Here is a 12,463-nt window from a genome sequence, read left to right on the forward strand (position 1 = left end):
GTTTTCAGGACTTTGATTTATTTTCATCATCTTTAGTGGCATTTCAGAACTGTTCCTCCTCTACCAAGTACTACTCTGTAATTTGTAAACAGGTTCTAAGCTAGCAAAAATGCTAAACAATTTTTTTAAAAATGCTAACAACTACTTGGCTGATTTATACAGATTGCCAGTGTTTTTTATCACTGTGGATGACCATCAAAGTTTCTCCTTAAAAGGCCAAATAAAAAAATCCAATGTTTTCGAGAGCTGAGAAGTGTTTCTAAAACTAAGTCTTACTACCTATGTACTGAGATTCTGTTTTAATCCACTGAGAATAATAATCTCTTGAAATTGATAAAATTCAAAGAGCTGGAAGTATGTTTATACTTTTTCAGCTATTTATACTGTGGGGAAAATAGTCCTGTTAGCCCATCAGCATTTTTTTTTTTAAATTGGAATTGTCATTTCTTTTATCAGCCTGTTTTCTTGGTTTTCAGTATATAATAGCTTTTCTTTTAGGATAGTCAGCTAAGATGCTCCAGATTCTCTTCCTGATCTTATCTATCTCAATTACCTAATCAGTAAGAGCCTTCAGTGAATTTAGTCACTTGAATGCTTGCTTTAAACAAGAATAATTTCAATTCTAAGTAACTGTATAGAATCACTTCACTATAAGGACAAAAAGTAGTTGCTGCTGTCACTGTTTTGAAGAACCAGTTTCTAGGGGAAACTTTGCGAAGAAAAGGATTTGTAGATAGTTTCATATTATCTTGTCTGTAAGTGTCCTAGATCCCATCCGTTTTTCTTTGAAGTTACATGCATTAATCCAGTACCTAGAGCAGGTGCATGCAATATAAAAAAGAAAAACTATTTCTCAGATTTAGCTGTTGTATGAGGCCAGTGTCATATATACTCTGCTTTAGAAAGAGAGATGCAGAGACTTACGCAGTAAGTCTGGAGTCACAGAGCTGCATTTAGCTGTGGAGTCCTACAACTCAGTTTGCTGTCCACTGCCTGTCATTTCCTCAGAGAGCTGCATGTGGTAAACAGTTCATAGTTTCACATAGAAATGTGAAGTCATACAATCACAGTGTCACAGAATGGCTGAGGTCTGTGGGGACCTCTGGATGTCAGCTGTGCCAACCCCCCTGCTCAAGCAGGGCCATCTAGAGACAGTTGCCCAGAACCATGTCCAGATGGCTTTTGCATATCTCCAAGTATTGAGACTCCACCACTTCTCTAGGCAACCTGTGCCAGTGATTGGTCACCTTCACAGGGAAAAAGTGTTTCCAGAGGTTCAGGAGGAACCTCCTGTGTTTCAGTCTGTGCCCATTGCCTCTGGTGCTGTCACCACTGAAAAGAGCCTGGCACTCTCCTTCTCTGCACCCTCCCTCCAGGTATTTATATACATTGAAGAGATTTCCCCTGAGCCTCCTCTTCTCCAGACTGAACATTCACAGCCCTCTCAGCCTTTTCTCATGTGAGAGATGCTCCAATCCCTTCATCATCTTGGTGGCCCTTTGTGGGATTCTCGCCAGTATGTCCAAATCTCTCTTATACTTGGGACCCCAGCACTGGACGCACTACTCCAGGTGCGGCCTCACCGGTGCTGAACAGAGGGGGCAGATCATCTCCCTCAACCTATTGGCAACACTTCTTTTAACGTAGCCCAGGATACCATTGGCCTTCGTTGCTGCAAGGACATGTTGCTGCTGCATGCTTAGCCCTTGGTGTCCACCAAGACCCCCAGGTCTCTTTCTGCCAAACTGCTTTCCAGCTGGGTGGTCCCAACATATACTGGTGACTGGTGAACTGTTGTTCCTCCCTAGGTGAAGGACTTTGCACTTCCCCTTGTTGAACTGCCTGAGATTCCTGTCAGCCCATGTGTCCAGCGTGTCCAGGTCCCTCTGGATGGCAGCACCACCCCCTGGTGTATTGGCCCCTCCTGCCAGTTTGGTGTCATCAGCAAACTTACTGCAGGTGCACTCTGCCCCATCATCCAGATCATTAATGATGACGTTAAGCAAGACTGAACCCAGTATTGACCCCTGGGGTACACCACTAGTTACTGGCCTCCAATTAGACTTTGTGCCAGTGATCAACTCCCTCTGGGACCAGCCATTCAGCCAGTTTTCAGTCCACCTCACTGTCTGCTCATCCAGCCCATGTTTCAACAGCTTCTTCTTGAGGATCTTACAGGAGGTAGTGTTGAAAGCCTTTACTTCGATGACTGAGGTAGACAATATCCACTGCTGTCCCCTCATCTACCAGGCCAGTCATTTCATCATAGAAGTTTCTCAAGTTGGTCAAGCATGACTCGCCGTTAAAGAATCCATGCTGACTACTGCTTGTGACTTTCTTGTCCTTCATATGGCTGTAAATCATTTCCAGCATTAGCTGCTCCATCACCTTCCTGGGGATCAAGGTGAGGCTGACCAGCCTGTAGTTCCCTGGGTCCTCCTTACTGAAGATAGGAGTGACATTTCCTTTCCTCCAGTCTTCAGGCACTTCTCCCAGTTACTATGATGGATGAAAGATCATTGAGAGTGGCCTTGCAGTGACATCAGCCGACTCCCTCAGCACTCACGGGTGCATCCTGTCGGAGACCATGGATTTATCCAAGTCCAGTTTACTTAAGCATTCCCTGACCACGTCCTCTTCCACCACGCATACGTCTTCCTTGCTCCAGCCTTTCTCCCTGGTCTCTGGGGCCTGGCATTCCTGAAGGCCAGTCTTGCTAGTAAAGGCTGAGTTGAAGGCAGCATTCATCCTGTCCCATCACCCCAGGCTCTTTGTACATCCATCCTGTTCATCACAACAGCATTGCTGGTGACTCTCTCCCTCCTTCTTTATTCCTAGCTGAAATCCTTGTTGATCCACGCAGTCCTCCTGGCATTTTTGCCCAGCTTCCTACTCATTGGGAAGTTGCCTTCATTGCTGTGTGTACATCTCTTTCGTCCAGGGTATGCATGAATTGCTGGAACGGCCACTTGTCTGTGGCTTCTACATGATTAGCTGCTAATTTACTTAACTGATTGCTCATTCTCCTGCTCATCACCAAATCAGAGACCTCCTTCAGTTGCTGGCAGAAGAGAGGTGTGGAAGGCCTCTGCCTGTCTAAACAAACCAGAAGAGTAAGAGAGTTAAGATGATGCAAAAATATAGAAGTAAGTTAAGAAAACAGGAAAGAGCAAAAATAAATGGATAAAGTGCAAGTGGGAAGGAAACTCCTTAAGGAGACAAAAAAAGGGAAGAGGTATGAGAATAAAAGTTGATCCATTTTGAAAAAGAGCAAAGAAATTTATTTTCATCTTAATGTTTATTACTAATTTCTTCAGTGAGGGGTAAAAAGGGAACAGAATTAAAACCTAGAGGGTAGCTACCTCCTAAGATACAGAAAACAAATCTATGCAGGTTGTGGCCTTAGGGCTGAGAAGCATACCGACAATTTACCATGCCCAACTTAAATGTCATTGGTACCTGAGCTTTGATTAGTTTAATAATTATCTGTCTTGTATAGGTTATATATTGAAGACTTTCCTCATATCCTGAAGATCTTTTTAATGCAGTGATCCTGAACTTCAGTCATTTTTAGATTTGTTAATATGCATCAGTTTTCAATGCTAAACATTTTCCCCTTTTTTTGTGTACCAGGCTACCGAATGTCAGCACCGCAAAAATGTCCAGAAGAAATATATAAAATAATGCAGAGGTGCTGGGACTACAAACCAGAAAACCGGCCAAAATTCAGTGAGGTTCAAAAAGAGCTGTCTTCAATCAAAAAGAAAGTGACATAGTGATAAACAAGTGCCAAACTCAATGTGTGGGACTTTATTTTCCAGTGAAATAATTTTTTCCCCTCAAACACTATGCGTTTATACAACATTATTTGCAATATTCTTCTAGGATTACTTTGAAATTAACTTTTTCTTATATACATGTGTACCATCTTGAATGATGTCTACACCTGCATTAAAGACATATACTGCAAAATGCTATATATCCAGTCACAGTAATATTGTCATTTAGGTTACATGTAAATAGAAAAGCACACACTATAGATTTAAGGGACTGTGGCTTCTATCTGTTTTACAGCAAGTAACTGCTAGTGACAGTTTTCAGAGGTTTTCTACTTTAACCTGTGTTCTCGCTCTGCTATCCCTGTCCCATATGTCATCACCAGCAGTACTATAATGTGGTGACTGTCATACATGTTGGCCTTAAAACTGAAGACAGTTTTGACAAGTATTTCAACTAGAAACTTTTATATTTTTTGAATTCTTACTGCAACTGATATTTTTAACTGACACTTTAAGGATGAAGGTCAGTTAGATTCTGGATGCAATCGTGCTTACTGAACAGTGAAATCCAGAGTTTTGTTTTGTAGAAAGTTGAGTTACTTGTGCATTTCTTACCAAACTGTAGTAAGTACTTCTGATTTTTTATGTGATTTACTTAAGCCAATGCTTTTCTTCCTACGAAGCCAACAGAATTCAGTAATATTTCTCCTTTACAATGACTTATGCTTATTTAAGAAACAAAAAACCCAATACCAAGTCTTGACTACACGTTACAGTATACTGCAAATCATCTGCCTTCCAAAGAACATGTAAAAGCAGTAGGTCAGCAGGAAGAGGTTTACTAACAATAGCAGCAGATAACAAATATCATTGATCTTAGAGGAGTTAAAGAATGTGAATTGCTAGATTTGCTTTTGATCCTGATGTTTTCCTTAAATTGGTAATAATTCTCAGAATGTAGCTGGAATCTACAAAAGTTTATGCTAAGCAAAAGTACATTCCATGCATAGTGTCCAAAGTAAAATACTACTTCTCTATGGCTATAGGAAATTGTTCAAGAAACCAAAATAAAGATGTATGTTTAAAGCCTCTGACAAGCTGAGCAAGGCAGAGTAGAAATACTAACCTTCTAGCTTTTTTTAAATCATTGCAGTCAGATTTCAAAAGACTGGGGATAGGCAAGTTTTAAATGCCACCAAGAATAAAAACCTTGTGTATATATATATAGATATATATATTAAAAAAAAGAAAAAAAAAGAGAAAATCCACTAGAAAGAATAAAAAATTACTAGATAGAGGAGGGAGGAAAGGCACAGTTTGTTACTATGGGTCCTCTTTGCAGGAATTATTTTCTAGGGCCCTTCACAGAAATAAGAACAAGTTACAGTATCCTGGCCCGAGTTCCAGAGTTAAGGTGCTTACAATTTTTCTAATAATTAACTAAATTTTTTTGGATCAAGGGATGTCAGTTGCTGCGAATGCAAGTAAGAAATGGGGACTGTAAGTGACACAGTCTGGAATACTAATTAGCCCTGTATTTTATTGTTACAGTGGGATTGAGATGTAGTGAAGTCAGTGGCTACATTACATTTTTACTTCTGTTCAGGTGACTTTTCTGTTGTCCACAACATTTTTGCTCTCTAAAGTGTATTTATAGTAGTACTGAGTGGTAATGTTGAAGGGCCATGTGTGACCAAATTATCTGTAGTCTAGAAGAGTTTGTCTGTTACATTGGAGTTAGTGTCCAAATAAAAGAATGAATGATCGTGCTGGAGCACTTCAGCTGTATTTGAGGTGTAACTGTCCAAGTATAAGGAATGGTGAGTGCTTCTTGAATTTCTTAAGTGATTTTTTTTCTTGGAGCTAAGGAAGCATATACATACCCATGAAGGTATAGTGCTTGGAAAACTTGGTGGCATAAATTTAAGCTTCCTTGTAAGCATACTGGATATATTTACTTAATTCTCTACTTCCAAGTAGCCCAAAGATATTTTTCAAGAGCAGGGGGCAACATTCTTGTTAGTTTCTATGCTTTTCAGTAGTACACAAAGTTTGTGCCTTAATTTGCTAGTATGCTAATGCAAATACAAGTATACTAAGTTTTAAGGAATGTTCCATAATCATTCGGAAAATCCAACGGCAGGTCTTTATGTAAGCATCACTAATGTCTGCAATTAAGGATAATGGTATCTCCTCTGTCAGCATTCGTAACTTCTCTGGAGAGTTAATATTCTTCTTCTGTGAAAGAGATGAACTGTTTCTTTGCTATATGCCCTCTTGACAGCAAAGAAATACTGTTTTATTTTTATAAAATAAAATACTGTTTTATTTGTCTTAATTAACCAGTTACCATCCAGACTCTCACGTAAAGATAAAAATTGTACTCATATTTTATTCTGAAATAGTTAACACTTGTAATTCATATCACACTTCTGTTTAAATTTAAAGACTTTTTAAAACATGGGATTTCTACAGCAGCAAGAAAATTTATTATTATTCCTGAGGTAGGCATCAGTTCAGTTCAAAAATAATAACTCTTTGGTACAATACTAGAATGAATTTATAGGTATAGAATAAAATTAAACACAGGTGCATGTCTCTTCAATTTTTAAACAGTTTTCTTATCATTAACTTGGCAGTTTGTGGCAGAACTTGTTCATCATGCCTCACTTGTAATTATTGCAGTTATACAATTTAGGAAGTGAAGTCCATACCTATAGATACTGGTTTTAAGCTTTTTTAAATTTCTTACAGGGGAGTTCACAAAAAAACCTGCCATACAATGAAATTTAAAAGACGTGGTATTCAAGTACCAAATCCACCATATCTGAGTTCTGTGGACTTTTGATGACTTAGTCTTGCATTATTCATAGGTTAGCCAGATACTTGTCATTTGGGTCATGTACTGTGTTTATCCTAGAGAAATTACACAAAAATTAAAACTCAGTCTCTTTTGCAAGTGTAGTGTTTCAGGTACGTTCTAACCCCGCCATTGTCCCAACCAGGGGGAGCCTGAGGGAATCCTGAATTTTTTATGCTGTTAAATGGGAGAAACTCTGAATACTGTTAAGGGTCAGGTAGAAATACCTCAGCCTGTTACGTGAGATGGAATTCAACACCTTCTCTCTTATTTTCATCTTTTTCCAAGGAATTGCATTCATCATTTTAAGAAAGATTGGTTTGTGGGCAAAAAATGCATCCTTTACTTTGCTGTCAGTAGAAATGAAGCATAAGTGTTAGCTTCAGAGTTCAGTCATCAGCGAAATCATGAGAATTCCTAAGCATTTCAATTTTATGGAAAATAAAATAGTGGAAAGTGTCTTGTCTGAAAACAAACCTTGCTTCAGCAAAGTGTGATTTTGTATAGTCAGCATCCCACCAAGACATTCTCTTTGGCATCTACATTTTCATTAATTTCTAATTAAACCAATGAACTAGTTTTTCATTTAGCAAATACAGTTATGTTGCATTTCTTCTTAACAAAAATCTGCCTTTTTGCAGAGTTGCCAAATACTTTTATTGGAAGTTGTTATTGGAACATGCATCACCAGAAGGCTATCAGTAAGGACTGCAGTTTGAATAGGAAGCCTGATCTTACTGATGAGAAACAGAAAACTGGTTAAGGAAATACTAGGTTATTCATCTTAAGTATTTTTTCATCCATGTCTTTGACCATCTGTTATGCTTACTCAAATCCTGCAAGGACATAACTAAAAATTACTGCACATTGCTAAAACTGACTATGAAGTTGTCCTTTTGTTATCTCTTATAACTATTTTGTTATCCTTTTTGCACCCATTGTAAAGATACTAAAGAAAAAAAAAACACTTTTATGAGGTTACAGAGTAACCAACTCTCAGAAGCATTTTAAAATGTCTCCTCCTCCCCAAATTTTCCCATATGTGCTGCTGCATGGATACTAACAGTGCTGGTTAACTACTAGCCTTGTTTCCACTATTATTGCCGTCATGTCCTCTAAATGGCAGTGCCACTGACACATTTGAAATAGTGAAATATTTGAAGAGATGAGTTAGTGTGTAAATAGTGTCATCAAACGTGATATTCAAGAACAGTAGTTCTGAAAATGGCTGGTTGTCACAAGTAATGATAACTCATTATAAAGATGGAATAAAAAGAAAGGCTAATTGAGAGAATCCACTTTCTATAACAGCTGTCCTGTTTGTAGGCAATAGAAATGTTTGTTATGCCAGTGCACTTGGATTTGTAACATTTTTATGACTGAGCGTAAGATAGTTTGCTATTAAAAGACAGTTTACCAATTAATTTTTTTTCCCTCAGGCACAAAGGACATGTGATATTGTTGGAAGCATTCTTGCTAGGCAGTCAGCATATGTGGAGGGAAGAATACCCTTACTGCCAATCATGGTACATATTTTTTTTCTTCTTAGAATTGTATTCATGCAGTCCTTCACTTTATGGAATACACGATTTTAATTAGTAATTGGAAAGTACAGGGCAAGTTCCAAGCAACCATGAATTTTTAAGAGTGATCTGGTAAATTTGGAACATCAGCTCTATTAAAAAATGTTTTCTTCTAGTTTCCCTCTGCAGATTTACTGTAAAAAAAAAGGAGTCTTTAAACAAACATCAGTGACAACTTACAGGAAAAATGCATCAACCTCAGAAACCTATCAAGCTTCTTTCTGAGTAACTTCAGCAAAGAATATTTTTTGTAATTTTGTACTAGAATTCACGCAGGATAGCTTTCCTTTCTAAAAAATCTAAAAATAGTAAAAAAGAAAGCTTAACAAGCTGAAAGCTCCAAGTTGAAACAGAAGAACAGAAGAATCCTTTCACTTGTCACATTCTGAACAGTCTTTCAAGTATTGCCACAGTTTCTTTCCTGAAACTGATAATGTACCTGTGATTTCCAGCTCTTACATATTTTTCAGCATTGTATATTAGCGCATTATTAACACCCAACTTTACTTTCAGACCAAGGAAGGGAAGACTCTCTCATTGAAAAGTGCAGCAAGTTCTGCATGGTAGCTCCCACATTTTCCGTAACTTCCACATTCAGTTATCAGAGTCAGTGCGTTCATTATAATAAGCAGCACACAGAACAGGAGCTGGAAGCTAGATGTTATCTTTAAATCAGCAGCTAATCCCCCCAAAATTTCACACATTTGGCTCAAGAAGCTGACTTCGTTTTGATTCTCTGTCAAATAAGCAAAAGCAATTTCTGTATTTCAGCCCTATTACTAATCTATAAAACAGGAAGGTTCAGAGACATATTTACTATTCTCCCCAAGGGAATGCTACCTCCACCAATAACCATGTTACCCTTATGTCCCTCTGTCTCTTTGGCATAAAATTCTAACGAACGTATGTCCACCTGTAGAACTTGGGTGTTAACTCTGAGTTGTTTCATTTTCAGGTAGTTGGGTATTATTAGCTGGTTTTTGAATACCGTTTTCTCAGACATCATCTAGGCAGGACTTAAATTAGAATTTTCAATGGCTTGGGGTGGGTTTTGTGAGATGAAGGACTAATTAGATTGCTAGCTACATGCATTGTTATTTTGCAGCTATTTCAGATTATAGCTATGAGTAGTTCATGTATAGATCTCAGATCATGTATGCATTCTCCAAATTAAAAACTGTTAGCCATACTTACAAAAAAATGGATAAATAAAGCCCTCAAGTATAGTTGACTGAGGTCATAAAGTGAAAACATAGAAATACATTCTTTCATCCTCTATCCTTCCAGAATTGAATGCTTTGTAAATAAAACTTGGAATAACTGGCTTTGTGTTTATAGGTAAATATGAATTGTGAACCAGTATGATAACCTCGTACTCACATTGCAACTAGCAAAGAAGATTTGGAAAAAAGTGTTCCTAAATTGCTACTATTTGGAACAGTCACCTACTTGTAGAACTACAAATGTTTATCGTTAAGTACATAAGTTTTGTAAGTACAGTAAGAGAGACAGCGCATGCTTTTCCGTTGAAACCCTTTATTGACTTAAGGCAATTATGTTTTAAAATCAGATTGATCAGTGATTCCTTCTAGATTACACATGTTGAAAGTATGAGCCAGAAATCACCACCACTAAAAAAAAGATCCACACTACTGTCTTTATATACAGTCAGCTCGGTCTTTCTCAACATACAAAGAACTCCGTAATTGTTAAATGCAGTAGTAATGAAAAAATCCTTGGATTACTGATATGTAAACTATTTCACACTGATCTTTTGCTTCAATTATTAAAGAATCTTTCTGCTTTTTGAAAAGGGCTACAGTAAACTTACAGTTCTAGCTGAGCTCTGCTGTAATAATCTGGCCTGTTGCATCTCCCAAACATTTCCTAATTCTGATGGCTCCATGTACCATAGATGGTGCCCTTTCATTTACTTCAGAAAAGTTACTCTTGTGACAGAAAAGTTCAAATATATCCCTACTTTTGTTTGACTCAAAAATATTGTAGTGGCATTCTACCTTGACAGGTAATGTGTTTGTATGAAAACTGAAGTAACTATGAATCGAGGTGAAGCACATATTGTTCAAATCATGTTTTTAATCAAGTTTCAAACCCTAAATATACTGTGAATTGTCCACATCATAAAAGACATTAGAAAAGCAACATTCCTGACTGCCTAGTTTATAATATAGAGCATCCTGCTCCCACTGGGGAACAATATAAAGCTAAATATGCTCCTTGAAAAAGAAATTATTTTGCTGTCAGACCAGATCCAAACAATATCTTCAAAAGCAGCAACTTAATTCCAACTAAGCCTTGTTATAAACTTCCTTCTTAAAAACCTTTCCAAATAATGTTAATTTTCATTATTGTTATCCATTTTGCTTTTAGAAATTTGATGTTTTACATTATAAAACATTTACTTATAATGGTAATTATACCCCACCACCACCACCATGAAGTGCTGAGACTTGCAACTTCAGAAGATAAGCATTGCTAAGTCAGTAAAAGTCTACAGGGAACTGATCTTTCACTAGGTGTCTGAGTTGATATGACTTAATGCATTTTAAATATCACTAAAGTAATTGGTTCAATTAAAATCTCTTATAGAACAGCACTATTCCTTGTTCAAGATATCTCAGCAATAGCAATATTTGTATTTGACTTGACCTTAACAGGAAGGTAAAACTACCTTCCTTCCTCTCTAGTTTATCAAGGAAGGGAACAGCTGAGTTCAAGTAGCCAATTCAGATGCTGTCAGCAATTCTGATACGTCACGTGGATGCAACCAGGATGCCATAGAGAAGGTCTTGCAGTCTGCATGGCTCCTCTATAATACACCTGCGCTCACTATGAGTCTCCAATTAATCCACCAGAGACTGGAATTTTACCATATCTGAGTGTGGCTGATGCCTTAAATCACCTGAAGTTGTAGCGCTTAAGGAGAAACAGTGATGTTTTTTTCTTTGTCACGAAATGCAGAAATGTGATGTAAAATGGGGAGTCTCTGCATTATTTTCCTTCCCTCCACCTCCTGCTTGGTCATGTCACAGATTCAAAGTCTTCAATAGATGGAACAACTAGAAACCTATCTGTTTCCGCTGTTTGTTGTATCATTACCTGTAACTGGCAAGTTAACTTGTTTTTACCACCAAGCATCCCACGTAATTTTTGCTAAAATGCTAAAAAAATGTAGTAGGAAAAAGCTCATGATATAAGCTCGTCACATAGGACACAAAAGGCAAGCAGATTCCTACAAAGAAATTTTGAGGACTGAAAGCCAACAATAAACACCTGTCTTGTCCCTTCTGTTAAAGGAGTGTGTGGTTATATGCATGTTCAAATGACTTCCAGAGATGAAACTTGGACTAAGATTGGTAGGACTGCTGTTTTTTCAGTTGCATGTGTTACTTTTCTTTTGTATAATTGTAGGCAGCTGGAGACAGAGGAGGAGCACTGGGGAAGGAGGGAAGGTTGGTTCACTGACCCACTAGCACACCCAAGACTTTTGACACCAGTAACCTTGAGTAGGGCACAGATACCGTTTGCAAACGTGTTTAGATTTCTATTCAATTTTGTGCCAAAGCATGCACCAGCAAGTTTAATATCAGGTAAAGCACCTTTTATACTCTTTGTTGTTTAAAAATAATATATTTGTGAAACAGATTGATAATACATGACACTGGAAATGGGTGCTTCTTCCCAAAAGTACACATGTAAAAAAAAAAAAAGGAAATAACATTTGTGAGTTTATCTGGCTTTTAAGCAAGTCTGAAAATGATAACTATGTAATACAGTTGCCAGTTGTCTATCCTTTATAATTTTAAATAGAACTGCATTTTAACTTTATTTATTTGCCAATTTTTTATATACGTTAAAGTTACACTTTTGAACTCAAGCTTAACTTTTGATTTTCCTGGGCTGTTAAAAACCAGAATTTCCATATTCTTGTAAACTGCAGATCATTTCTGAATATTCCTTTGTCTTTTCCTATGGACCAGTTACCACTAACAAATCTGCAGTCCCCTTTTTACTGTACTCTTCCAATAAATGTAAAATATTTGTATCAAGCTGTCTCATTTTATTTGATATTTACAGGTTGTGTTTGTTCATCTGCTTCTGTAATCAAGTGGAAGATCAGCTCTAGTAACATTGCTCTTGGGAATAGGTACAATTCAAAATACTCTATTTCACAAAGATGAAAACCCATTTTTATTTGATTTTTTTTTTTTTTCAATTTC

At 37.4% G+C, this 12,463-nt stretch overlaps 1 protein-coding gene across 8 annotated transcripts in view; it reads left to right on the forward strand.

Moving 5' to 3' along the window:
* Nucleotides 1-12,262, forward strand: part of FER (FER tyrosine kinase) — a 186,777-nt gene extending 174,515 nt beyond the window's left edge. For 6 of the 8 annotated variants that reach the window (XM_054809463.1, XM_054809460.1, XM_054809465.1 and 3 more), the window contains one exon: nt 3,634-12,262. In XM_054809463.1, the coding sequence (XP_054665438.1) occupies nt 3,634-3,776 (143 nt within the window). In that variant the 3' untranslated portion in view covers nt 3,777-12,262. The remainder of the gene's footprint in view (nt 1-3,633) is intronic. The other 2 variants (XR_008574637.1, XM_054809464.1) reach the window with 2 other exon arrangements.
* Nucleotides 12,263-12,463: the final 201 nt, after the last annotated feature.

The sequence above is a fragment of the Grus americana genome, chromosome Z (assembly GCF_028858705.1).
Source record: "Grus americana isolate bGruAme1 chromosome Z, bGruAme1.mat, whole genome shotgun sequence".
In the NCBI taxonomy this organism is placed as follows: Eukaryota; Metazoa; Chordata; class Aves; order Gruiformes; family Gruidae; genus Grus; species Grus americana.